At 58.8% G+C, this 26,333-nt stretch overlaps 3 protein-coding genes across 3 annotated transcripts; 2 read left to right on the forward strand and 1 right to left on the reverse strand.

The window, feature by feature from the left end:
- Window positions 1-596: 596 nt before the first annotated feature.
- Window positions 597-5,097, reverse strand: GC (GC vitamin D binding protein). The gene is made up of 12 exons (XM_058024788.1): window positions 4,989-5,097; window positions 3,799-3,868; window positions 3,232-3,364; window positions 2,935-3,146; window positions 2,623-2,755; window positions 2,449-2,543; window positions 2,073-2,202; window positions 1,780-1,982; window positions 1,379-1,511; window positions 1,197-1,294; window positions 924-1,050; window positions 597-845 (listed from the first exon to the last, which is right to left on the reverse strand). The coding sequence occupies exons 1-12, from the start codon at window positions 5,095-5,097 to the stop codon at window positions 792-794; spliced, it is 1,497 nt and encodes a 498-aa protein (XP_057880771.1). The 3' UTR covers window positions 597-791.
- Window positions 5,098-9,186: 4,089 nt separating this feature from the next.
- On the forward strand, window positions 9,187-11,202 carry DCTN6 (dynactin subunit 6). The gene is made up of 7 exons (XM_058024494.1): window positions 9,187-9,255; window positions 9,390-9,454; window positions 9,574-9,679; window positions 10,236-10,324; window positions 10,521-10,568; window positions 10,657-10,799; window positions 10,887-11,202. The coding sequence occupies exons 1-7, from the start codon at window positions 9,233-9,235 to the stop codon at window positions 10,983-10,985; spliced, it is 573 nt and encodes a 190-aa protein (XP_057880477.1). The 5' UTR covers window positions 9,187-9,232; the 3' UTR covers window positions 10,986-11,202.
- A 2,046-nt stretch (window positions 11,203-13,248) lies between these two features.
- Window positions 13,249-24,382, forward strand: RBPMS (RNA binding protein, mRNA processing factor). The gene is made up of 8 exons (XM_058024595.1): window positions 13,249-13,328; window positions 19,135-19,212; window positions 19,412-19,450; window positions 19,564-19,626; window positions 20,355-20,505; window positions 21,113-21,243; window positions 22,949-23,018; window positions 24,300-24,382. Exons 1-7 carry the CDS (start codon window positions 13,266-13,268, stop codon window positions 23,009-23,011), a joined length of 588 nt encoding a protein of 195 aa, XP_057880578.1. The 5' UTR covers window positions 13,249-13,265; the 3' UTR covers window positions 23,012-23,018; window positions 24,300-24,382.
- The last annotated feature ends 1,951 nt before the right edge of the window (window positions 24,383-26,333 follow it).

The following is a 26,333-nucleotide window of genomic DNA, read 5'->3' on the forward strand; positions in this document are numbered from 1 at the left end:
ATGGACAGGGATGGTGCCTGCCAAATCCATCTTGTTTCTCACATTCCAGGGCAACCGAGCAGTGATCCAGGGACTGCCAGTGCTCCCCAGGAAAGGGACAAGCTGCCTTGAACAGGGAGTTCTTCCTCGGTTTGGCTCTGGTTTATCGCTCTGGCTCATCTCTGCACACCAGGTGTCCCCTTGTCCTTCCCTTTGCTGCACACAAAGCTGCCACATCTGCCCTCGGGGGATTTTCCTGCTTTCCTGGGCTGGCGTTGCCATCCTCCTGCATCCCAACCCGGGGCTTCTTTGCCTGCAGCACCCCCAAAATCCGCCCCCCTGTGCTGGGGAGGGCTCAGCTGGGCAGGTGGGGGTGGGGGTGCCCAGGGTGCCCCTCTCTGGGTGCCGACGCTTCCACGTAGCTGGATACTCCAATACCCAGAGATTGCTGTCTTTAGGGGCATTTGATGAGACTTTTCCCGGGTTTTCCTTAGTTTTTTAGAGCTTTATCTCCCAGGATCAGGGCTGGGACCTGTTCCTGCCTGCGGAGGCGAATCTGGACCCCTCTCCCACCCTCTCCACGGCCCCAAGGGTGCACAAAGCCTTTCCAGCCACGCTGCAGGGCACTTTTGATTTTATTTTGGCTGCAGGAGCACAAGCTGTGGGCTCGGTGACACCTCCCATCTGCCGGACGTCCTCCAGCCCAGCTCCCCGATGCTCCCTTCGGTGTTCCCGGTGTTCCCGAGCTCCGCCTCGTGTCGCCGCTCCATCGGTGCGCGATCCCTGGAGAAGCGATCCCTGCGGCCGGCAGCCTATCCCAGCAGGCAGGAATCCCCCTGGCACAGCTCCCCCAGCTCCGAGGTGACCTGGGGAGGGAGGGAAGAGCCGAGGGGCAGCCCCGGAGCAGCTGCGGCCCCGCGGGGGCAGGAGGGGCCCGGGCCTACCTTGGAAGCGCAGAGGAGCAGCGGAGCGTCCGGCAGGCAGCAGGAGGAGGCGAAGGATGCTCGCTGCTCCAGGAGCTGCTCCAGCGGCGCCGAGCTGGGCTCGGACTGGGCCAGACTGTCCCGCAGCCTGCGATGGGGAGCGCGGTTACAGCGGGAAGAGGAGCCACGCGGCTCCTGCTGCATCCCGGTTCGGCATCCTCAGCATTATGGATGGATTCTGATTGCATCCAGCTACCCAGGTGGGTTTTTTGTGGAGGGAAGGGAAAGGCTCACCTCTTCTTGAACTCAAGGAAAGGCAGCTTGTGGAACTGCCCGCAGAGCTGCTCGGCCTTTGTCAGGAAAGGGAACAGCTCCGCTGCGATCCGCTGGCGCTGGGGGCAGAGGGGGGAGTTACCAGGATGGGATTTGGGGGCACTGGGATGAGGGGGAACAGGATGAGCCCCCACAGCACTCACCTTGCTGTCCCAGCAGGCAGAGGGGTCCTTGGAGGAGCAGCATTCCTCGCGGAGTTTCCTGGAGGTGTCGTAGAGCTTGGCGAGGACGGCCTCGGGGAGGTTGGGATGCCTCCGGGCAACCTCGAACAGGAATCTGGAGTGGGAAACGGGACAGCTCAGGTGAGTTCTCATTGTGGCTGCTGCTCGGACTGGGATGGGGCTCGCTTTTGGCATCTCTGTGCTGCCTCTGGTGGCACTCAATTCCCCTGAGGGAATTGAGGATGTTCCCCTGGTTATCCCCATAATAACCTAAGCACGGAACAGGGTCAGGAACTGGTGGGACTCGGTGATTTTAGGGATCTTTTCCAGCTTAAATGGTTTTATTCCGTGACTGCCCCCTGGCTGCCGTGGGTCCCGCTCACCTGGTGGTGTGGAGAGCCCCTTCCTTGGCACACAGCTCCTTGTTGGTGGGCTCTGGTAGCTCTGGCAGCCTTGTAGCTGGGGCTGGGGGCATGGCCAGGATGCAGAAGTGGTTTTCCATCAGGTTTTTCCCCTGGCAGCAGGCGGCGAAGCGCTCGTCCCGCACCGACAGCACCGAGCAGACTCTGGCCGTGTGCTCCAAGAGCTGCAGAGAGGGAGCAGGGCCTGTGCAGGAGCCCTCAGCCCCCTGAGCTCCTGCTGGAGCTGCGTTGGGCTGGGCTCCAGCCCCCCCTACCTTCTTCTGCATGCAGTCCTCGGCCATGGAGTCACAGCACTGGCAAGCCACCTCAGCAGCGTCCTCGGCCAGGGGCAGCAGCTCCTCGAAGGAGGCAGTGGGAATCTTCTGGGCCAGAGAGGTCAGGGAGCTGGGGAGCACAGGGTGAGTGGGGCTGGGGGCTTGGATCCCCCTCCCAGGAATCAGCTCTGAGCAGGGTAAGGGAGGGAGGGGATGGGGAGCGCAGGGATTGCTCTGTGCCTGTGCTGTGCACGGGGCAACTGCAGGGATCCACAGCAGAATTCAAGCTTGTTTTCCTAAATGCTGCCTGCCAACAGGATCTGCAGCAGGAGAGAGGAACCCTGTCCCAGGATGGAGAGCCCATTTCCCCCTGTACCTGAAGCTGGCTTTGTCCTTGCCATAGGCCGAGAAGCGGGAGCAGATCCGATTTGACGTCAGGGTGAGTAGGGAGAGGGTTTTCCTCTCCCGTTTCTGCCACAAATAGAGGATGGGAGTGGGAATCGGCACAGTGCTTGCCTGGCTCCCTGGGCAGTGAGGATGGGGGTCTCACCTCCTTCAGGAAGCAGGCAGTGGGTGCGGGTGAGATGCAGCAGGTGGAGACCATGGAGAGGAAGGTGGTAGTGGAGGCCAGGAGCACAGGCAGGGGAGCCTGGCTGTAGCTGCTGGCATACTCATAGAGAAACCTGCGGCAGAGGCGGGGTAAGGAGATCCAGCACCTCCGGATCAGGGAATCGGGAGTGTAAGAGGGGTTTGGGGGCATTGAGGTGCTCCAGGGATGGGAACCCCCTCCAGGCACCCCCTCAGGCTGTCAGCCCATGCCACAGGCCGGTGCCAGCACCCGGCCGGGCGCAGCCTGGCTCACCTGTCGGCGAATTCCCGGGGCTCCAGGCGGAAGGCGTGGCAGAGCTCGCTGTCGGAGGGCTGCAGGAAGCGGGGCAGGGGCTGGGGCGGGTGGCGCAGCGCCGCCAGGCACAGCTTGCGCTCCAGCCCCTGCTGGCCGCAGCAGTGCGCCGCGCCGGGGTGCGCCGGGAAGGGCGAGTCGGCCGCGCAGGACTTGTCCGACAGCGCCGTGGACTGCGGGAGGGGGACAGCAGTTATGGCCACGCCATCGCCCATGGCCCATTTTTGGGGTCTGTTGGATGGTTTGGGTCAGGCTCACCCCGGCGTCGTAGCAGGAGGGATCGGCCCCGTCGGCGCAGCAGGTCTCGGCCAGGGAGACGATTTCCTGGACGAGGTGGCCGATCTCCTGGAAGGTGCCGTTGGAATATTTCCGGCTGGTGTCAATGATGGTTCTGGCAGCAAGGACAGGGAGAGCCAGGTGAGCCTTTATCTTCAATCAGAAATCACCTCCCAGGACTGTTCTGCCCAAATGGGTTTAACAGTGCTGGCCGTGGTGCAGAGAGAAATCACAGCATATTCCTTGGAAAACAGCCAGGAAAGAACTGGAACAGCTTCCAGGCTGGGGTCTGCCACTTACAGGGGACTGTGTGTCAGCTCTGTGAGAATTCTTAATCATTTAGGTGCATAATTGATTTTTGTGAGGAATTCAACAAGGAATCAAATTTTCTCCTGCTAAAAGCAATCAGAGCTCAGGGGTTGAATTGCATCTCCCCTTTTTGATGGATTGAATCCATCTGCCCATTTCCATGATTTTTATTTACTGTTTTCTGTTCCTGGCTCAGGTGTCAGGGCTCCTAGGAGGGCACCAGCAGCAGGAGGTACCTACAGGGTTCTGAAGTTCTCCTTGCCCAGGATCTTGTACTCCTGGCAGACCTTCTCCCGGACATAAGCTTTCCCTGAAAGTGCAGAAGGAGGAATTGTGAGTAAGGAGCAAGGAATGCTCAGTCACCACGGAACACGCTGCTTTATTCACTTGGGGTTTGTTCATTTTTTTCACTCCATTACTTCTTTTTCCAATTTTTCCACCACTTTTTCCAGGTGGTCCCTGGGGAGATGTTGTCACAGCCAGGCTGGGAGAAGCACACCTGGTGTCCAGGCTGCTGCTCCAGCTCTGCAGCCAGGGAAAGGGGCAGGGAGAAAACCCTCTCTGGAGCTGGGAGAGCTACAGGTAAATTATATGGCAGGTTTGGAGTATGGAATACATGGGGTTGGATTTTCTGGCAGGGCCTGGAAACCATAAGGGCTGGGAAACCATCTGGGGCCAGGTCCACGGGGCAGCCAGGAGTGAAAACATTCCCAGCAGTGCTGCCCTCCCTGGAAAAACAGGATCGATTCCCTCCAGACTCTGTGGGGCCAGACCTTGGCAGCAGCAGGGTAAACACTGATCCCGGTGTTCCCTGGGATTGCAGCCTGGGGCAGGGTCACCTCGCCAAAACCCGGACTTTGGGCCATCACTCTGAGGGTCACATCCCTCTGGTGGCAAGGGAAGAACAGGGTGAAGGCAGGGGGTTCCAGAACAGGAGAAGCCATGGAAAAGTTGTGTCTCTTTGCCAGCAGGAACATCGGCTCCCAGTCCCAGCTTGTGGCATTTGTGTTCGCTTGTACAAAGCCGTGTGGGAGAGGTAAAGTCTAGGTGGGTTTTGGCAGCTGGGGGATTCCCTGTGGAGCTGAGAAGGCAGCAAAGGATGGCAGAGCATCGATCCTACCAAGAGGTGAGTTTTCCACAGGAATGGTGCTCCCCAAGGGGGGGTCAGGAAATCCTCTTTTCCTTTAGAAAGGAAAACGCCAGTCCCGGTGGCTCTGTCCTCTCCCCATCCCACCTCCTCCAGCACCAGCCCACAGTGGCATCCTGGATCCCAACCGATCCTCCCGGCCTTTCCCTTCCCTCTCTGCTCCTGCCCAGTGCTTTGGCTGCAGGCTGGGAGAGGGGAGGCCACTGCAAACCTCTGGAATTGAGGCCCCATCCCCGTGTCCCTCATCCCAGGGCCAGCAGAGACCCACGATCACCTCCCTTACCTCGGTGTAAGGCTTGTGCAGCAGCCAAGAGCGGCAGCAGGGCCAGGGCTGCCCTCATGCTGGAGCTGGCTCTCCTCCTCCTGCCGGGAAGCGGCACCGGGAGTCCCATGCCGGGGTTTTTATGGACGCAGGGTCAGCAGCTGGGAGAATGATTAACCCCAGAGGGCAAGCAGCATCCTTGGCCTGCCCCCTGGGGCCTGGCTGCCCGGGCCTCAGAGATCCAGACAGTTTGAATTATTAACTTGGACAAAGAGGGATGGATGGCCCTGAAACCTCGGGATCTGTGAGGGATGCTGGGATGAACACAGGCAACAAGAGGAGGAAAACACTCCGTGCACCCCATGAGTGGAAAGCCCTGTGTGCTTAGGATACTGTCTGATCCTCAGGAAGGAGACACACTTTTTTTGGGATGTCAGCACCCCAAACCCGTTGGTGCTGCTGGGCAATGCCAAGGTTGTTATCCTTGGAAGCTCAGCTCCAGGGTGCACCTCAGGTTTCATTCCTGCCACTGCTGGGTTGGGGTCTCTGCTTTGCAGCCCCTTGCCAGACTTTTGCTGGGAGTGTTGTAGAGCTCTGTGCGGGCTCCCAACAGTGCAGCTTTCCCTTTGTCCCTAGAAAAATGACAATTCAGCATCTTATCATCCTCTAGGGTCCTAAGAGAAGCCGAGGAAGAGGAGAAGATCCAGCTGAAGTGATCCTCACTAGTCCTGCCTGGGCAATTGATGAGAAGGAAGCAAAGAGGGAGGGATGGAGATCCAACTGCTGCAGTGAGACCCTGTCCTAGGGTGACGCTATGATGCTTGTATCCCCATCTCTGTGTTCTGTTTATGCTGGATATCATGCTCTGTGCCTTCAAGAATGGCTCTGAAGGGTGCAAGTTTTGTTTTGGTTTCCTATCAGCTGCTCCCCCACGGCTGGCGAGACCCCGAGACGGGGCAGTACATGGTGCTGCTTTTGCCTTTCGCTTTGCTCTCGCTCTTGCTTCTGCTTTGCTTCTGCTTGCTCTTGCTTCTGCTCATTAGCTAGTTTAGCTAAACAGTCCAAATTTTCCCTGGACTCTTTCTCCTTTCCTTTTGTTGGACCTACTTGAACCTGCTCTGGACTGGGACCTGGGAACACTGAGAGTTTGCACCCTGTGGCTGCAGCAGCTGCCCCAGCACCGGAGGGACTGAGAACAGAGCGACCACCCAGAGAGAGACTTTCTGAATTTGTCATCTTTTTCAGAGCAGTGAAAGAGTGGTGTCACCCAGTATTGTTCATTTTGTGTGCCGGGGGGTGCTGTGCCAGTTAAATAAACAGGTTCTTTCCACTTCTCTCCAAGGAATTCTTCCCGAACCACCTGGGGGGAGGGGCCATGTGGGTTTGCTTTCTGGAGAGGCCCCCTTTTGGAGATTCCCTCCCAGATTTGCCCTAAACCAGGACAGACCCCTGACCCCCAAATCCACCCAGCCTCCACACATACTCTGCACTCCCCCTGAGGCCGGATGTTCCCTCTCAGACCGCATCCCTTGGGATGAAGATAGAGCTGGTTTTTATGGAAGATCCCGGATTTTTCTCCCAGGGATCTGCACTGACAGTGAGTTGCAGCTCGGGATCAAATCGTGCCGATGCAGGAGATAACCACGTCCTGTTCTTGATGGTTTATGTGTGAAAGTTGAAAATAAATGATTAGCGACTCATGGAATGGCCTCCTCTCCTCAATTAACTCTTCCTTATCAAACTTTCATGTCACGGCCGGGGCAGCTGGGGGGCGGCGCCCACGGGCCGGGCGGACCCCCGAGCACACGGTGCCGGGCGGAGCCCCCGCCCCGGGCCCGGTCCTGGCCGCGGTTCCTCGTCTGTACCGGGGAACGGCTGCCGCTGTCCGCCCCGGTTCCCCGCCGCTCCTCCGGGGCGGGAGCGGCGGTGTCAGGTTCGGTCCCAACGCCGGCCCGGAGCGGCTCCTCCCGCCCCATACCGATCCCGTTCCGATGCCGACGGGGGAGAGGCGGCACCGCCCGAGACCCCCGGCAGACCCAGGCGGCGCTCGGCCCCCGCACTCCGGGCCACGGTCACGGCCCCGTCTCAGCGCCCCGGGCTCCGAGCGGTCCCCGGGGGGAGCAGCCGTCGGGCGGGGCTCGCACGGCACCGGGACCGGGGGGGGACAGGGGGGCGGGGCCGGCACAGGTGCGAGGGGCGGGGCCATGGAGCGCGAGCAGGGGGCGCTGCGGCGGGGCCACCGCCACCGCGTTAGGGTTGGGGGGCAGATCTGGGTTGTGCCGGGCCGTGCCGCCTCTCCCCCGTCGGGCGGATCCAAGCGGCACCGGGCCGGGGATCGGTTTCGGGCCCAGGATGGCCGCGGGCACGGGGCGCTGCCGGCTGCGGGATCGCGGCCGTTCCCCGGTGCGGGCGCGGAGCCGCCGTGTAGGGCTGGGACCCCGCAGGGCGCCCTCTGGCGGACACGGAGCGCGGTGCGAGCGCGGCGCCCCCGCGTGGCCGGGGGACAGCGGTGCGGGGGGCGGGGCCGGACGACGCAGGAAGCGGAGCCTGAGGGCACAGGGGGCGAGACCAGGGGCGGGACCTGACAGAACATGGGGCGGTGCCAGGGGCGGAGCCGGGCGGTGAAGGGGGCGGGGCCAGGCAGTAACAGGGGCGGTACCAGAGGCAGTACCAGCTCAGGTGTGCAGGGCGGGGCCAGCTCAGGTGTGCGGGGCCACAGGGCGGCTGCGCGGGGCGGGGCCCAGGCGATTTAGACCCCGGAAATCACCTCGGCCGCCATTTGCTCACTCAGAGCACGGTGCGGACGGAAGCTCCCTGTGCGGGCTCCGCAGGTAAGGCGCGGAGGCTTCGGCCTCCCCTTCTGTCCCTCTACCCCTGCTTCCTTCTCCGCGTATTCCCTTTCTTTCTCCCCCTTCCCTCTCCCCCTGAAACGCTCCTTTCCTCTCCTCCCAAACCCGACCCCCCCTACTTGATCCCGTCCTGTCCCTTCCCCGCTACTCCCTCCTATTCCTCCTCGCTCCACCGTCGCTCTTCTGCCCCCACGGCCTTTCCCTTCCTCTCCCGCTTCCCTCCTCACTCCGACCCCTCTCCCTCCCCGTCCTCACTCACCACCCCCATCTCTCCTGTCTTCCCGTCCTCCCCTCTCCCCCTTCCCTCGCAGCCGCGGGGCTCGGGGTGCCGGGCAATAATAAAGCCCTGAGGGCCGGAGCCCGGCGCCCCCGCCCTCGCTGGGGTCCCCACACGGGACCGGAGCCGCTCTGCGGGTCCCCCCATTGCAGTTCAACACAGCGCCCCACACCGCCGGGGCTCCGGCTGTCCCTACATCACACTAGGGGGGTCCTGGGGTGGGGGGTCCGAGTAACAGGGGCCCCCTCACTAGGAGGGGATCCCCCTCCGGAGAAGGGGGTCTGGGGAGGGGGCGGGGCCTGGCGGGAGGGAGGGGGGCGGGTGACAAAGCCAAGCCTAAAATTTCCTACCTCGTGGTTGTAGAAGTGGCCATTGATAGAGAACCTGTGAGTTTCTACTTCTGTCCTGGTGATGGTGGGGAGCTTGGTCCTCCTGCGCACGGCCGCGGCATCGCTGCTGGTGCGGGGCAGGGTGGCACAGTCGAGTTCCTGCTCCCTCCTGGACCTGAGAGTGTGACTTTCATAGCACGGATAACCTGGACAGAAGAGAACCACGCGTCCTGTGCAGCACCCCCAGAGGAGGGAGGCTCTCAGTGAAAGGCTTCATTTACTGTTTACTATTTGTTATTTTTGAGGGGCAGGAGCAGGAAAGGAGCCAGGCAGAGGCATACGATGAAGAACAGGCTGCTTGCAGGGGTTGCAGTTTGCTGATTTGTTTGTTTCACTGCCCTGACACTGCCCGCGTGGGGCTGGCTCCACTTAAGTGCCAACATCGCGGGACTGGGAACTCCCCCGAAAAACATACAACTTTGTCTCCACTTCTGAGGGGCAAAAAAAAAAAAAAAAGCCTTATTTATTTAATTATTTATTTATTTCAGTACCCTAAAGCGGGCCAAAAGAGCCCGGTGCTCTTTTGGGGGACTCGGTGTCTGCTTCTCAAGCATGAACACGCAGGACGCTCTCTGAGCCCCTGAACACGGGACTCGCTCTCTCTGTCCCGGTGCCCGCCTCAGCCGAGCCCCTTTCTGAGCCGCTTTCCTCACCTGGGGCGGTCCCGGGGTTCCCGGGGGAGCGGCCTGGGCCGGGCCGGCCCGCGCAGCCCCGGGGCCCCGCCCCGCGCAGGCGCCGCTGGCCGCCGCCATGGCGGAGAAGGCGCAGAAGAGGTGAGTGAGTGCCGCTCCCGCCGCGATCCCTCCCGGTCCCTCCCCGATCCCCCTGCCACGGCCACCCCGGCACGCGGCGTCCCCTCCCGGTTCGTGGGCGGATCCCCCGGTGACCGCCCCATCGCTCCCCGCAGCGTGAAGATCGCGCCGGGCGCCGTGGTGTGCGTGGAGAGCGAGATCCGCGGGGACGTGACCATCGGTAAGGGCCTGTCCCCCGGCGCGGCCTCGGCTCCGGCTCCAGCTCCGGCTCCAGCTCCGGCTCCGGCCCCGTCCGTTCCGCCGGGGCGGGCGCGGGGTGACAGCGGGCTGTTCCCCCAGGGCCCCGGACCGTGATCCACCCCAAGGCCCGCATCATCGCCGAGGCGGGGCCTATCGTCATCGGAGAGGGGAACCTGATCGAGGAGCAGGCGCTCATCATCAACGGGTCCGTGCGACTCCCTGGGGGGGCTTAAAAAACCTGGGGAGGTAGAGTTTGTTAAAAAAAAAAATCACCAGAGGTCGTGCTTTTGTGTACATGTGTGGCACTATGGCATGGGGGGAAGCCACAGAGTCACAAGGCCACTCCAGCCTGGCCTTGGACACTTCAAGGGTTGGGGCAGCCACTGTTGCCTTGGGGAACCTATTCCAGTGTGTTAGTCCCATCACAGTAAAGGTTTTCTTTCCTTTATGTAGCCTAATTTATCTCCTCTTTAACTCCGTGCCCAATACTCGTTGTTCTGTCGCTCCAGTTCCTGACAGAGTCCCTCTCCAGCTTCCTTGAAGGCCCCCTTCAGATACTGGATGGTTTCTACGTCCCTTTCTAAATCCTTCTCAAGCTGACAGAGTAGACGAATCCTAATCCAAAGCAGTCTCAAAATTCTGACAGTTCAGCTCAGTTGGGTGGGATATCTGTGGCTTCAATCTGTCACGAAGTTGAGCTGCCACACAGAGCACTGTCATTGTTTATCTCAGATGTGGAAATCTGTTCTTCCTTCCCGCAGGTACCCAGAAAATATAACCCCAGAGAGTGAAGATGTGGAGCCCAAGCCCATGGTCATTGGCACCAACAATGTTTTTGAGGTTGGGTGCTGTATCCTGGCTGTGCAGTGACAAACCATCTGGCACATTGTGCTTCTGGATCTCTCCACGGGGGGGAGACATCTCTGGGGCTCTGTCAGGGTTTAGATAGCCCATGGCTGGGTGGTGCTTTGAAAATGGCATCAGGGTTTTTCACCTGTTGAAAAAAAGCAAAGCCTGTTACAATTTTACTTAACACAGACCTGTAGATTCCCAAGCGATGAAGGTGGGAGACAACAACGTCATAGAATCCAAAGGTAACTGTGGGCTCCGTGCCTTTGGCCCTGCTGTAAATGCTGTGGGGACAGCTCTCACAGAGACTCCTCCCTCTGCTCTCCCTGGCAGCGTTTGTAGGCAGGAACGTGATCCTGACGAGCGGCTGCATCATCGGGGCCTGCTGCAACGTGAACACCTACGAGGTGATCCCGGAGAACACCGTCATCTACGGCGCCGACTGCCTGCGCCGCGTGCAGACCGAGCGGCCTCAGGTGGGTGTGGGGGGCATGGGGACACGCTGGCTGCCACCTCCTGTCCCCCTCGGCTGTGCCCTCACCTCCCCTGCCCTCCCTTTCCAGCCCCAGACGCTGCAGCTGGATTTCCTCATGAAGATCCTGCCCAACTACCACCACCTGAAGAAGACCATGAAGACCGCGTCCACCCCTGTCAAGAGCTGAGCACCCGCCTCATGTTCCAGTGCCTGGGAATCACTACACACTCCGGGAAGTGTACGGTCTCTACATCCCTCATTCCATCAAAACATTTCTTCCTTCTTTGTGTCATTTATTTATCTTCCACCGGGAATCTCCGACCTGCATTGAGTCTGTTGTCTCTCATGCATTAACTCTACTGTTCGTGCTCTGTTTCGGGAATAAAATACCTCCTGTTCCTGTGTCCGAGGGAACCGCAGCCCTTGGACTGTGCGGGGTGCTGTGCCTGGGTCACACAGGCGCTGGCGGGGCGGGGACAGCCCCAGTGCCACCTGTCCCGTCGCGCCGGCAGAGGGCGGTGTGACCCCGCGCTCCACGGGGGTCCCGGCCCCGCATCCCGGATCCACGAGGGCCCTGGGGTGGGAAAGGCTGTACGCACTCGGTGCCGCCCTCCACCCATTTCCCCAGAGGCTGCTCCTGCTCGGGTTCCCTCCCGGAGGACCCAGGGCGGAGCTGAACCTTGTCCACTCGTTCCACTGGAGTCTGGGGACTCACTGTGATTCCCAGCTGTCCCACCAGAGTGCCCAGCTGTTCACAACTTCCCCTTCTGTCCCTGTGTGACACAGTCCAGCGTTGTGTCCCAGCTCAGATGGACATCGATTCAGCAGAAATTCCTGCAGGAAAGAGAGAAAGAGGGTAGAGGATGAGCAACTACCACAGAGGAGCCCAAATTTTGGTGGATATAGGGTTTTGGGATTGGGGGTTTCAAGGCAAGGAAGCAGTGTAATACCTCCTGGAGCAAATTGGATTTTCTCCCCAAGTCTACTTTCATGGGTACAAAAAAATCCAAACCTCCCCTTTTTCTGGTTTGTGATTCTAACCTGGGTTCCAGCGCTGCTGGGGAGCTGCAGCTCTTCCCCAAAGCTGAGTCCAAATAAGGGTTGTGAGGATTGTCCCACCCGCTGTCCAGCCAGAGCTTTTTGTGCAGATGCCTGTGGAGGGGGAAAACAAAGGGAGTTAAACACATCTCTAAATTCTTATTCTGTTTCTCCCCTCGCTGAAATCCTACTCCAAAAGCCAGAGGCTCTAGCAGATCTGGGTGACTACATCAATCCCTGTGCTCTAGATTCCCTCTGGGGTCAGCTGCCCTTGTAGCCAGACACTTCCCACTCCCCCAAATCCATCTGGTGCAGCTCATTTCCACCTCCCTCCCTCAAGGCTCAAGAGCTTCTGCCCTGTGAATCGCTGCTGCGGGCAGGCTGCAAACCAACCTGTGGGTGGCCGGGCTGTGTCCCCTGGGCAGCCGGCAGGACAGGCGGGCAGGTGCCCCAGGGCTGTTTCGGCTGCTGAGGCGCAGAAAGGCACGCGGTGACCTTAAGCGCTCGTTGGGAAGGAGCCCTGTGTCCCGGGCAGGATGTCCTCGGTGTCACCTGCACCTGCGGCCCCGGGCACTGTGACCAGGTGGCGCCTGGGCTGGACACAGCCGCTGGTCCCCACCCCAGGGTCTCCGTCACGCTGCTGCTGCGGGGGGAGCACAGCCCTGCGGGGAGCCCGGGGACTGAGCAGGGCTGGAACGACCCAAAACCGAGCTCCAGAACGAATGCCAGGCTCAGCAAAAGCCCAGCCTAGGCATGAAGCCTAAGTGCAGTCCCCGGGCTGGGCAGGGAGGGGTTGAGCCCCCTGATGGGGCTGGTTGGGGTGACGAGCCCCTGCTAGTCCTTCTACCGCCCCCAGCCCTACATTGGGTGTCCCCAGCCCTGTCCCCTCCTCTGCCCCACAGCCGTGATGCATTCATGTGCCTGGGACTGTGCCCCATATCCCCAGCCTGGTGTTCCGTATCCTTAACCTTGTGCCAGTGTCCCCAGGACTGTGTCCCCTCTGCCCAGGCCTCTCCTATACCCCAGCCCGTGTCCCATGTCCCTGAGGCTGTGTCCCTCTCCCCATTCTTGCTCCCCGTGTCCCCAGCCTTGTATCCCCATGTCCCAGACTGCCTTCCATCTCTCCAGCATTGTCCTGTACTCCCAACTCCGTGTCTTGTGGCCCCAGCTTTGTGTTCCCGGCACTGTGTCCCATGTCCTCGGCCCTGCGTCCCGCGTTCCCATGGCCCTCCTCCCGTATCCCTGTACTCCTCGATCCCCCCGCGGCCCGGCCCGGTCCGTCCCCGCCGCTCCGCCGCGCCCCCGCCCCGTCCCTCCCCGGCCGCCCCGCCCCGCCCCGGCCCCCCCGCCGCCGCCGGGACCAGCCCCCAGCGCCGCCCGCCCGGACGCGGCTGCCGCCGGCGGGACGAGGAGCCTGGCCGGTCGCACCATGAGCAGCGTCCCCGCCGACAGGGAGGGCGGCCCCGCCGACACCAGCCTGCCCGAGGAGGAGGTACCGGGGGGACACACGCACGGGGATTTGGGGCGGAGGGGGTCCGGCTTCCCCTTCCCCACCCGCGGTTCCCGGGAGCTGCCGTCCTCGGGTGCCCACGCACACCCGCGGGATGGGGGGGTCCGCGCCGTGGGGCTCCCGCCGGCTCCCGGTACCTGAGGCTGCCGCAGGGGGGACATGGACGAGTGGCGGGACCGCATCCCCGCTCCCCGGGACGCTTCTATTCTCCGCCCGCATCCCCCTGGGGCTCGCCGCAAGCGCCCCTCCGCCTCGCCGGAGGGAACCTGCGAGCGCGGGGAGCCCCACGCGAGACACGGATCGCCCCGCTGGGCGTGGGGGATAAACCAGGCTCCCCCCGGTCCCGCTGCCGGTGCCTGGTGCTGCCGGTGCCCGTGGGTACCGTGCATCCAGCGGCCGCGCATCTCTTTCCCACGGGTCTCACCCCAAAAATGTCCGAAACGCTCCAATCCCCACGGGAGACCAACCCCACACCCCACCACGGTGAGAGCTGGTTTTCTTCATTCCAGCCGCAAAGTTCCTGGTTTTGCCCGTGACCTTGAGATGGGAATTTGGACTTTGTGAGGGTGAGAGCGGGAAGATTCCGATCTGAGATCGCCTCCTCCTCTTCCTTAGCCTCCACCCGGCTGGGCTGCTCCAGCAGCTCCCTGCTGAGCTCCCTGCTTGGTGGCCAACGCTGGGATCGATCACCTCAGCTCTACCGCCCGCTGCCGCCTGCCTTCATTTGCTTAATTCCAGAGGTGGCTCTGGCTTCAAACTTCCCAAAGATTCCTCAAAAACGGGGAGTTCTTTCCCCTGGAGGCCTTGCGGGGTGTGTGGGAGATGATGCTGCGGCTCTGTTGGGCATGGCAGAGGGTGACACCCATGGAGGCCTGTTGCCTTTTCAAAAGCATGGAACCGTGCACCGGGCAAAACCAGGGCAGCCCTCGCTCCGCTCCCGCCGGATCCAGAGGGCCCGGGGCTGGCTGGTGCTCTGCTGATCCTTGGGGACCCCCTGACCCGGTGATGCCGGACATGGGGAGCACCCGGAGGGGACGGCTGGGAGGTGCCGGGGACACACGAGGTGGGCGATGCCCGCTCCTCCCTGCCAGCCGCGCTGCTCCGGTGCCAAGCAGGTATTTTCCCTGCAGGACTTGTTCCAGCCCAGGCTGGAGGAGCCGGTGCTGTCCTATTTGCTCAAGTGCAGGGAAAGGGTTGTCCAGCTACTGTGCCTCACCTCCCCCCTCCCAGTGCTTGCCTTCCAGCCTCCTGTTCCCTCAGAAGAGGAGAGGGAGAGGTCACTCAGGGTGCTGCCAGGTGGGAGAAGCCCCCACTTCATGCCCGCTCCCCCCTGGCACGCCGGGTGGCTTCCCCGTCACCCTCGTGGCCCCCCCCCTCCCCCCGGTGCAGGGGAGCTGTGGGCCAGGGGCTTCCCCACGGAGGAGCCAGAACAATTTGGGAAGGCGGTCACGTCACTCTGGCCGGGCGAGAACGGCATGTGAAAGGCTCGGCGGAGGCCTTATTTGGTAGCGGAGTGGCTGCGGAGAGCCCGGCTCGAGGCCCTCGTCCCCATCCCATGCCAGATCCCTCATCCCGGGGGAGCTGTGCCATGGGGAGGGGACCCTAGGGATACTTCCCAGCGGGAATGTGCCCAGCGAGTGGATAAAACCTGCCCCCGTGGCCCCTGTGTTGCATCCCCCCGTGCTCCTGCTTCCTTTCCTCCTTAAAGCGCGGGGTCCGGAGGGTTTGGAAGCCAGCTCCAGGCGGGACAGGGACGAGTGTGACCCGCGCCTGATCCCGCCGCTCCTCCGCTCTGTTGCAATCCCCCATCTGCTCCCTTGGCTGCTCACTGCCTTTTCCTCTGCCGCTTCCTCGTTCCAGCCCCGGCAGCTCTGGACTCGCTTTTCCCCAAGGGCTGTTTCTCTGCTCCCGTCCTTCACCGGACGTGAGAGAACCGCGATTTTCCAGCAAAGCGGCTGCGGGTGGAGAGGCCGGAGACGTGCGCCGCTCCTCCCGCATCCCCCGGGCGGAGGAACCGGCATCCCTCGGTCTCAGCCTTGTTTATGTCGGGGAGTTTTGCGGGCTCAAGGCATGCGTACACACAGCCCGGCAATCTAAACCCAGCCGAGGAAGACGCTCCATTAGCCAAGAGACTATTTATGCCAGGACTAATCCCGGCGGGGCGGGAGGGCACCCCGCAGCCGCAGGGGAGGCGGCGCCCCGCTTTGCCGGGAATGGGAGGGAAGCCCTGCCGGCCCGGCTGCACGGCTCGATGGCAGCCCCGTGGCATTGCCCTCCCGCTGCCGCCGGATCCGGTGCCTCCCCGGCGGGGCGGCGGGCAGTCAGGCGGATCATCGGCTGGTGGAGCATTAAAGCGAGCCCCGCTGGAAGGGGCGCACGCACGGACGGAAGGACGAGGGATGGGAGCTGGGCTGAAGGAGGCGATTAAATGCCTCGTGGATGAATCACCCGGACGCCTCCCGCCTCCCCACGGCCTGTTAACGTTTACCGGGGCTGGTCTGGGCAGGACAGGGCAGGACAGGGAACCAGGATGGTGCTGGGATTCCTCTGGGATCCCTCTGGGCACTGCTGTGTGATGGGTGTCCAAGCCAAGCAAATGCCCCCCTAGTGCCTCCTTACCTGCAGGAGACAAACCTAGCTTGTGGCTTCATGTGAGGAAGAGGAGGAGGAGGGCTGCTGGTGCTCCATCATGGACCTCTCCATGCTGGGGTCATCCTTGATCCATGCTCTTGAGACCCCAGTCACCTCCTGGCCCAGATCTTTGTCTCTCCTTGCATGTCCTCGGCCCTAACCTCCACAGATCCTTTCCAGCATCCCTTAAACTGACCCAAGATGAGATGCAGGATTTCAGGGACAACAGACTGGGATGTGGGATGCAAAGGTGAGAGGGGACAGGCCAGGCATGGGATGGAGATGATTTCCAAGGAAGAGGAGAGTAGCACAGACGAAGGGCAGACTTCCTGCAGGAAAAACAAAAAGCCAGGAGGGGACATAACAGGAGTGAGGCAACATAGGTAGGATCCAGCAGCCCTGAGAAATTTGGGAGCTGTGGGGTGCAGCAGCAGGAGAAGAGGAGTAGTGTGGAAAGGGACTTGGAGCATTCCCACAGCTGCCATCCCCATGGAAGGAAGTCAAGGTGGTCACCTTTGAGCTCCTCCTGGAGCAAACATTGGCATGCTGACTTTTAAAAAATCTTTGGTTTCACCCCAGGAAGAAGGAGAGATGGAGAAATGCTCCACCAAACAGAAACTGAAAGATGTTCATACAGCAGAACTGAAACAGCTCAGGCTGTCCAAAAATACGGTGGGGTTTAGGCTGGGGGAATCCCATGCTCCAGTGCCCTTTAATCCTTGCTGGAGAGCTGTCAGTCTGGCCCTGTCCCATGACATCCTTGGGAGCAGATGCTGTGCTTGATCCACCTCTCTGAAGGAGTAATTCTTCCCTGTGGAAGAACAGATATGTGCCTGCTGCCTGGCCATTTCTCTGATAAGTTTTTTTTTTTTTTTCCCTCAGGCAAGGATTTTGCCCTAGGAGTGTTTCTGTTAGAGGATGGGGACTGAATCCCTGGGATTTCAGCACAAAAAAACCTGGACTACCTCCCTGTGGGCCAAAGCTCCCCTTCCATTTAAGGGCAGGAGCAATATTTCTGTCTAGAATCTTTCCCTTGGCAAAAGGGCATCTGTGCAGCCTGCTGGGATTATCCCCAAGGATGCTCCCTTGCTCTGCCATCCCACCTGCTCGTTACCCAGCAAAAGGATGCTGTTCATGTAGGACCTACTCCAACATCCCTGGGGCTGGGTGCATTTGTGGGGCGCAGATGGGGAGCACCCAGGAGCTCGTACCCATCCCCTGCCCTGGGCCCCAAAAACCCTTTTGGGGCTGGAATCCAGCTGGGGGATCCTTTAGAGCCCTTCTCCCTCTTGCCACTGTATAATTTTGCAGATTCAAACTTGGCCGACCCGCATTTGAACTTGCAAAGAAAACAAAGTCATTACAGAGGAGAAGCCCTTCCTCTGTGGGGCTGAATTTCGGAGGGCTCCTTGGGATCTTTCATCTCTGTCTCTCTCCCACGTGGCTTTGGGGACAAATGGCCTGGCAGGCTTGGGCATGCATGGTTTGGATTTCAGGGATGCAAACTGGCAGCGGGTTCCCCACTCCCTCCCACTGGTCCCTGATGTTTCCTGAAGCTCCCCAGGGAGAGGAGAGGCAGGAAGCCAGGGATGGCTCCAGGGATGGCTCCAGCGATGAGGGAGACAGAGGACACCCTGCAGGGATGCTCAGGATGTAAACCCACCTGGGAGGGTGCATGTGTCTGGAGAGCCGATTCCCTGGGATTCCCTGAACAGCAGCCGTGCTCAGGAGGACCTGTGTGAAAGCCAGTATTTTTCACCCTAGGAAAGGAAAAGGTTGTTTTCTTTAGGTTGAATTTCATGGACACAAGGGGAGATCCTCCAGGTGAATCCCTCCCTAGCCCCTGCCAGGAGAAACTGGGGCAATGTCTCCACTGGGGGACGGGGCAGCACTGAACACTGTGGGATGCTCCATCACTCCCTGGTCCCAGCAGACACGCAGAAAGCTGGCAGGGGTCCCCTGAGGAGCTCTGGGGGATGGTCCCAATAGAGGGGACAGGCTAGTAGCCCTGGCTCAGGAAGGGGTGAGGACACCCCTTCTCTGCTGATCTCATCCAGCCTGGATGCTGGTACCCGCAGGGATGATGGTGATGATGGTGATAATAATGCTGGTACCCAGGATGGGTATCACCGGGGCTGTTGACACAAGGGCTGTGTGCAAACAGCTGAGTACCTTTTGTTATTTAATAGATATAGGTCAGCCAGAGGTTTTGTTCCACAAAGCAGGAATGTTTGCTGCTCCCAGGCTGGGAGATGGGGGAGATAGCTTATCTGCAGGAGAAAGAAGAAATGTCAGCAAAGAATAGGCCTGGGGTGGCTGTTTCTGGCTGTTTCCCATGTCTCTTTCCCAGGGAATGGGGCAGGCAGGGTGCCTGGACAAAAAAAATGAAATAAAATACATGGAGGTTTTCCCCTTCAACAGCCCAAAGTGTTAGGATGAGATTTTGGGGATGAGGAGAGGAACAACAGATTCAGTTCCCCACACTGCTCTCCCGGTTACAAGCTGGTTGTAAAGCAAAACCATCCCAGCACAGGGTTTGCCCATCCTGGAGGAGCCCCACATCCCCCCTCAGGGTGGTGGGAGCAGAATTTCTACCAAACATCCCAGCTTTGAGGACGCTGCACCACGATAAACATTAGATCCACCTAAAAAGGGTTAAAACCCCCAAAAAGGTGACTTTTACAAACCAGGCACAAGTTGTTTAAATCCAGCCCCCTCTAAACCAGGGCTTTTCCTCCAGGAGGAAGAGCTCGTGTTTGCTTCTCCCAGTCCTTAATGAGCTGCTGCAATTAAACTGAGACAACAGGCATTGTCCAGGATCTGCTTGGGATGATGGGAGAAATCCTGTTGGCCAGACAGGGTAGAAAGGTGCTGGGATTCTGTGAGCTTTTTAACCTGGAGAGAACTGCTGGGGTGAGGACAGGTCCCTGCTACCTTTCCATGGGGCCTTAGCAACTTCCTCCATGGCCACATGAAGGATAGGGCCACCCCTCCCAAAACCTCAGCATCACTCAAGTGTGATGCAACACCAGCACATTGGCTTAAGGCTTTTGTCTGCTCCCCTTGGGCTGGCATTGTCCCTCCGGCTAGAGGGAGCGTGGTGTATCCCCAAGTTAGGGACAAGAGAGGGTCCCCAGGAACCTTTCTTCTTTTCCAGGTGAGGACACTCTTTGTCAGCGGGTTGCCTCTGGATATCAAGCCCCGGGAACTTTACCTGCTCTTCAGACCCTTTAAGGTATCACTCTGGGGAGGGAAAGGGGGGCTGAAAGCATGGGTTTGGCCTCTGCCCCAGCCCCATGGCCCCAGACCACTTGGGAACCCATCATCCCACCATCTGGGAACCCACTGAAGTCTAATTCAGTCAGTTTATTCAGTTACTAGTATTTAATTGTGGGGATCTCCACCAAAAACCTTTTTTAATCCTTTCCTTGCAGGGGTACGAAGGGTCGCTCATCAAACTCACCTCCAAGCAGGTAGGAGCTGCCCTGCCCCACATGGTGTAACCATCCCACCATTCCCTGGGGTGAGGGGCTCTCCTCTGGGCTACCCAGGAACCTGACTGATGGCTCCTGTCCTTCCTCCACAGCCCGTGGGCTTCGTCAGCTTCGACAGCCGCTCCGAGGCGGAGGCAGCCAAGAACGCGCTGAACGTGAGTGTGCCTGGCTCAGCCATTCCATTGCTCCATTTTCCCCTTGCTTCCCTGTCCCCAGAGACTCTCTGAATTCCTCCATTGCTAGGATGTGCACCTCCCATGCCAGCCAGCCCCATGGCAACCCAATCTCTCCAGACAATCTTGTTTCTCAGCTGCATCCTCCCTCCTGGGGGGCTGTGTCACTCTCACCTTTCTCAGGGCCATCCAGGAGGGCTTGAACATTCAGGACCTGAGCCTTAGATGCAAATGAGAAAGAGTATTCCCTGTTTATTCAGCAGGAAAAATCCCAGCTAAGTCTGCAAAAGAAAAAACAAATTTCACTTTCTTTTAGCAACTTGTGAAATTACCTGAAAATAATCACAGGCAGAGCTGTGTGGAGCTGGTTCTCCAATTCCTACCCAGCTCTCCCTGCATTTTGGTTCGGGGTTGTTTTCTTCCTTCTCTTCATTTTCAACGTAAAACTTTTTTTTTTTGGCTCCACTAATCCCTCTGGATAAGAGCTCGGCCTTGCGGGATGCCGACTGCCAAATATGGTGCCGATGCTAAAGATGCCGGAGGAATGTGAGCCGCCTCGGGGCCCGGCAAATTAGCTCATTTCAGGGCTGCAAGTTGAAAAAAACCCATAAATAACGGGGAGTTATTTTTGCTGCGGGGCCGGCACGCGGCGGTGCTCGCCCACCCGCTGCGCCTCCTTCCCTCCTTCCCTCCTTCCCTCCCTTCCGCAGGGCATCCGCTTCGACCCTGAGATCCCCCAGACGCTGCGGCTGGAATTTGCCAAGGCCAACACCAAGATGGCCAAGAACAAGCTGGTGGGCACCCCAAATCCCAGCACCCCTCTCCCCACTGCTGTACCTCAGTTCATCGCCCGGGAGCCCTGTGAGTACCCCCTGCACTGCCAGCAGGGCTCGGGCTGGCAGGCACCAGGGATATTGGAACTGGAAGGAGGGAGGACATCGTGAGGGGGTGGCCAAGGGGAATACCAGGTGCCATTGGAAGCATTGGTACCTGCTTGCTGTGCGGTGGCACGTGCTGGGGGCTCCCAAAGGAGAGGACCTGGCACAGGTGACAGCCAGCAGGGTGAGGTCTCAGGAGAGACCTTGGCAATGCCCTGCTGTGAGTGCTCCATGCCTGTTGACGCTTCTGGAAGAGCTTCTCTCGTGCAGACTCTGGCTCCTCACCCTGCTGTTGCACACAGGCATGAGCTACACACTCTCCTCTGCTGAATCCCTGGTTTTACTAAACCTCGTGGAGACAAGGAGCCCAGCCCCAGCTCTCTGAGTGACATCCCCAGCCCCATAGCATTTCTCACCTCATGTTATCCCAGCGGGAGAATGCTGTTTTAGTTTTGTGAGCCAGCTCTCAGTGGTGGCATCTCACAGTTTTCCAGGGGCAGCTCTGCTCCTGCATCAAGGGGAGAAGGAAGGATGCAGTGAGGGTCACAGCCCTCTGGTCACCATTAACTCTCCCTCTTCTTCTCTTGCAGATGAGCTCACAGTGCCTGCACTTTACCCCAGTAGCCCTGAAGTGTGGGGGCCGTACCCTCTGTACCCAGCGGAATTAGCACCTGCTCTACCTCCTCCTGCTTTCACCTACCCCGCTTCGCTGCACGCCCAGGTAATTCCAACCATCCACCTCCACTGCTCACCCTCCCTCCTGCCCTGGCCCCCTCCTTCCCCTCGGTGCTCACTGCACCACTAACTCTGCCCGGCTCACAGGCACTCACTCCCCGCTCCCCGAGAGTTAGGGACAGCTCCCAAATGGAGCAGAACACTGGCAGGGGTTCCTGTTTTTCCCCAGACTCCTCTCTCTGCCTTCCTACTTTTGCTGGTACCTGTGGTGGGGCAGGTGGTGAGGGAGGAGGGAGAGCTGGGGATGCTCCCAGGGTCTGGACCATGCCCATGGCACTGAACCATCCGGCTGCCAGTGTGAGAGGGGGCCTCCAGAACCCCTGGCTGCCCCTGCAGCACGGCTGGGATGCTGCTCATGGATGTGCTGCTCATGGGGTGTGAAGGCAAGCAGCTCTCACGGGGAGGAGAGGGAAGTGAAGCACAAATGGAGGGTCCATCTTTTATTGACGAGGAGCTGCCTCGTCACAAGCGCTTTCTGCCGGCTGCTGCTGGCCCCCAATGGCAGCATGGGCTGTTAAAAATTAACCATCCGCCTGGGAGAGGAGCGGGGGAAAGAGGAGGAGAGATGGAAATGGCGGAGGAAGAGGATTTCTTTGCAGTGCCAGCCTTGCAGCATCATGGGGATGCTGGCAAAGGACCCCTGCCACAAGGGGGAAAGGGCAGCTACCTCCTCAGCATCCATGCTGGGCAGCACCCTGGCTTTTGCTCCTTGCTGTGAGCTCCAGCTCAGCGATGAACAGGAGGCAACAAGCACATGGAAACAGATTTGCCAGATAAACTGCATCCAAAAGGCTTTTGGCCTTGGCCCACCAGGATTGAGCCAGGTTATCCAGAGCCACCATCACTGAGAGCTGGAGCAGCCAGAGGCTGGTTTGAGCAGAAGGGTGATGAAAGGTGCTCAGTGTGCAAACCATGTGCAGCCTTTGGATGAAACTCCAGCTTTCTGGGCCCTGCTGTTCATAGGAAGAGTGTTAGTAAATATTATTGCAGCTATGTACTTGCCTTGTCAAATAACTGCTAACAGGCAGCACCTGCCCTGCTCAGGGAAGCGCACAGCCAAGGAAACAGGCATACAGAAGCTCTGAGGGTCCCTTGGGAAAACCCAGGCTGAGACCTGATGTTAGACAGAAGCAATATTACCTGATGTGAAATATCAGCCTGCTGGGGAGGGTGCTGGTGGCACCTTCCCATCCTCCTGTGCAGCTGCTGGGGTTGTGGCTTTGCTGGGTGGGGGCTGGAGACTGGTGCCACCATCCAAACTGGAGCTGCTTTGCTGGATCCTGCAGACAGCATCGGGACCAGGAACTGCAGGATGGACAGTGGGGCTGGCTTGGAGTGATCTGGCAGAGCACTGAGCGTCTGCATGCCAAATTTTGGCATCTGATGTTTTCCACCCTGTTTCAAGCGGGCTTTGCAGGAGCTGAGAAGGATGAGCTCACTCCTGCTCAGTGGGACCATGGTGCTGCTGTCCCAGCTCCATCCTGCTGGAAGCAGCCATGCCAGGGGCTGTGCCTCAGTGTTACTGTTGGAATTGGAGCTGGGATGGCTGTACTGCTGTTCCAACCTCCCTCCACCCTGTTCCTGGGAAAAGCTGGGAAAAGCCAGCAAAAGGGAGCCCAGCCACAGCCTGATGTTGCCAGGGTGGGCAGCCAGCCCCCCTCTCTCACCTTGTGTCCTCCTTGCCTTGGCAGATGCGCTGGCTCCCTCCCTCCGAGGCTGGTTCTCAGGGCTGGAAGTCCCGTCAGTTCTGCTGAATGCCGGGTGAGTGCCGCTGTCCCATCCTCCTGGGCCACCTGGGGACCAACTCCACCTCTGCCCTGAGCTTCCCCACTGGGACTCCCAGGCTCTCCAGCAGCTCAGGGTGGGCGGCCACTTTCCAGCAGACATCCCAAGTCCAGTTGCCCTCCTTGTCCCCAGAAAGGGATGTCTGTGCCACCATTCACTTTCCCACATGTCCTGGGGCAGGAGGGAATGGCACCATGCCAGAGGGGGGTGCTGGGATGGAAAAGGCAGCCCTGACACCATCACCTCATTAAACCTTAAGGAAAGCTATCCAGGCAGCCCAGGGTGGTGGGGGTGCCAAAACAAGAAGCACAGCCTTACCAAGCACCCAGCTGCCCGGCAGGAGGGAGGGATGATCCCATTCCATCTGGGACCCCTTCGGATGGAAAAAGCCTTGCAAGATACGCTCTGCAAATAACTTCAGCCTTTGTGGATAAATAAACAAAGGGGACTCACACAGAAGAGGGAAAAGAGCCTTGGTGGACACTGAGCACTGCTTGCCCTGCAATCCCAGCCTGCCTGGACCACCCTAGCCAGAAACAATCCCTGCTGGGAAGCCTCCTGCTTCCACATCCGCTTGTAGAGAAATGCCAATGGATCCAAAGCTCTGGCATCAGCTGCCCATGCTCACACGTGACTGCTCTGCCCATCTGCCTGGCATCTGCAGCCCTGGAGGTCACTCAGCTGGGAGGGCATGAGGCCCAGCCCCAGCTGCAGCTGGCCCCAGACTTGGATTCATAAAGAATTCACTGGCTATTTTAGGCCCAGCAGATAAAAATAGGGAGTAGCGAGGCTTTGGGAACCAATGGTTCTTCCAAAATATGCAATGTGCCAATGTTTCCAGATAAAATGTGAGCAGAGATGCTTTTGGGAAGGGGAGATGAGCAAACCCCTTGAAACAGGTCCACCAGCCCAAGAGCCACAGTGGGTGGTGAGGATGGAGGGTCAGGGACCTCCTGTTTCCCTTCCAGGCTCCTCCAGCTGGGAAGGGCACAGAGGGCTTGGCTGAGGGCCTGGCTCTCCTGCCTGCATCTGTCTGGATTTGCTGCCTGGAGCTCATCATGGCAGGGCTAATCCCACAATCAGTTAGGTTGGAAAAGACATCTGAGACCACCAAGTGCTATCTTTGGCCCAATAAGCTGCAAGCTGTCCCCTTGGGAAGTGCCAGCTGTGGTCCTTGTGAAATCAACCCTACCCTCAGCAAACTGACCTCAGTCCCCAGTGCCAGCGTCCCTCACTCTCTGCCGTGTCCTCCCACAGGTCTCAGGTGTGTGATGGTGGCCTACAGTCAGTCTTGTGGGTATTAATGGAGTCTTCCAAGGTGGCTACTGGGTTGGTGTGCTCTCCACAGGACCTCAGTGTGCTGGTAAGGATGCCACCCTGCGGGCTCAGCTGCTTCGGGAAGGGGGCAGAGGAGTGAGGAAGTCAACACAATGATGTCCCTGAGGAACAGGCCCTGAGGTTGGCAGGGCCCTGGGGTTGCTCCAGCTACTGCCCTGCAGAGCCATGGCCCTGTCATTCCCCTGGATGGCTGTTATCTGGGGTGAGAGTTTCCACAGCCAAGGAATGCCTCTCATTACCCTGCTAATCTCATCTCCCTCCTTGCTTCCTGCCTTGGATCAACAGAGACTGAATTCCTCTTAACTGCAAAACTCACACTTAACTCCCGGCTTCCCACTTCCAGCCCCAGGGACTGCAGCCAGCAGGAGGAACAAAGTGGGATCAGTGGGGTTCTTTGTGCCAGGGATGCTACGGTCTCTCCCTGCAGGCAGGTCCCACCTTGCCCTTTCCCTGCTAAACAACTGTCCTTAGAGCAGGGTCCTGACACAAAATTTCCAAAACAAGCCTCCCTCTCCCCCCTACCTTGCTTCCTTCCTTCCTCGAAGGAAGAGAGATTAACCACAGCCCTTTTTCCTCCATCACAGCTGCTCTTTTTTTTTTTAACACCTCTCTTTGTTGTTTCAGGCTTGAAAAAAAACCTCACACAAGTTTGGATTCCTCCAAGACTTTCCCACAGCCTCTATCACACATCTGCTCTCCTAGAAGAAAAAAGAAAAACATACCTAGTAATAATATTTTCCTCTTTTACACTGTATATTTGTAAGGAAGAGTGTGTTACTCCTGAAAGCATGGTTTGACAGGCATTGTTGTAGTGTTTGAAAAGCCTTTTCAAATGGAACCATAGGAAAGCAGACTACAAAAAAAGAAAAAAAAAGAAAAAAGAAAGAAAAAACAAAAAAAAGAAAGTAAAAGGAAAAAAACCAAAACAAGAACAAGTATTTTTGTACCAAAGTTCCTCAAGAGGACAATATTCCACCGGGTCGGACCACAGGCTTTGTGCTTGACTTTCGACGTGTGTAAAGAAGAGTCCCATTATCCCCTGGCCCTGGCAGCTGCATGTGGAAGGCACGATGTTCACAAGCGTGAGGATGTCGACACACATGATGCAGGTTTGCAGGAAGTGTGCTCCCCTGGCACAGGAACTGTGCCAACACTCTGGCTGTGTTGGCAAGGTGTCTGCAGACACTACAGTATTACTGTTCTCTTCCCAGTTGCACCAAATGACCAGCAGGCAGGACGACCAGGAACTTCCTTCCCATGGTTTTTTTACCTTGGGGCTGTGTTCATAGCTGCTGTGCAAAGCTTCCGTGGGGTACAACAGCTCGGATCAGGGATGGGCAGGCAGCCCACACATGTAGCAAGGTGACAATTTGCCTCCTCCTCCTCCTCCTGCTGCTGCCATGACTGCTCCAAGCTGTTACAGGCAACATAAACTGCTGTATAAAAAAACATACCAACAAATCCTTGGTTTGTCAGCTCCCTCCAGGTTGGACATGAGTCCTGAGGGGCTCCCCATTATCCTGAAGCACTGGCCTGGCCTGGCCAGTGTTTGAGTGCCGATGTTACGCTGGCCCAGCTGCTCCCTGTGTGGCATTCCCATGTTTCCATGTGCAAAGATGAGAAGGGAGGCTGCCAACATCCTTTACAGAGATAGAGTACCAGCAGAGAGACTGCTTGATATACTAGTTCTCCTTCTCCTTGCTCCAGGAGGAATTTGGAAAAAGAAGAGAGCAAACTGACTCAAAAGCTCTATCAGTTTCCGTTTCTTGCAAAGGGAGGTGCAGAACTTCTCCTTCCATTGCGTTTCCCCCATCTCCATTCCAGCTGCAGGGAACACTGAGCTCAGCTGCTACCCAGGCCTCACTGTAGTTGGTTTTTCCCAGCTGTTCATGGCCTCGTTAAACATCATCACCTTTTCCTTTCTCCTTCCTCTTGTTCTGTGGGTGGGCCACA

Source organism: Melospiza georgiana, chromosome 5 (assembly GCF_028018845.1).
Source record: "Melospiza georgiana isolate bMelGeo1 chromosome 5, bMelGeo1.pri, whole genome shotgun sequence".
In the NCBI taxonomy this organism is placed as follows: Eukaryota; Metazoa; Chordata; class Aves; order Passeriformes; family Passerellidae; genus Melospiza; species Melospiza georgiana.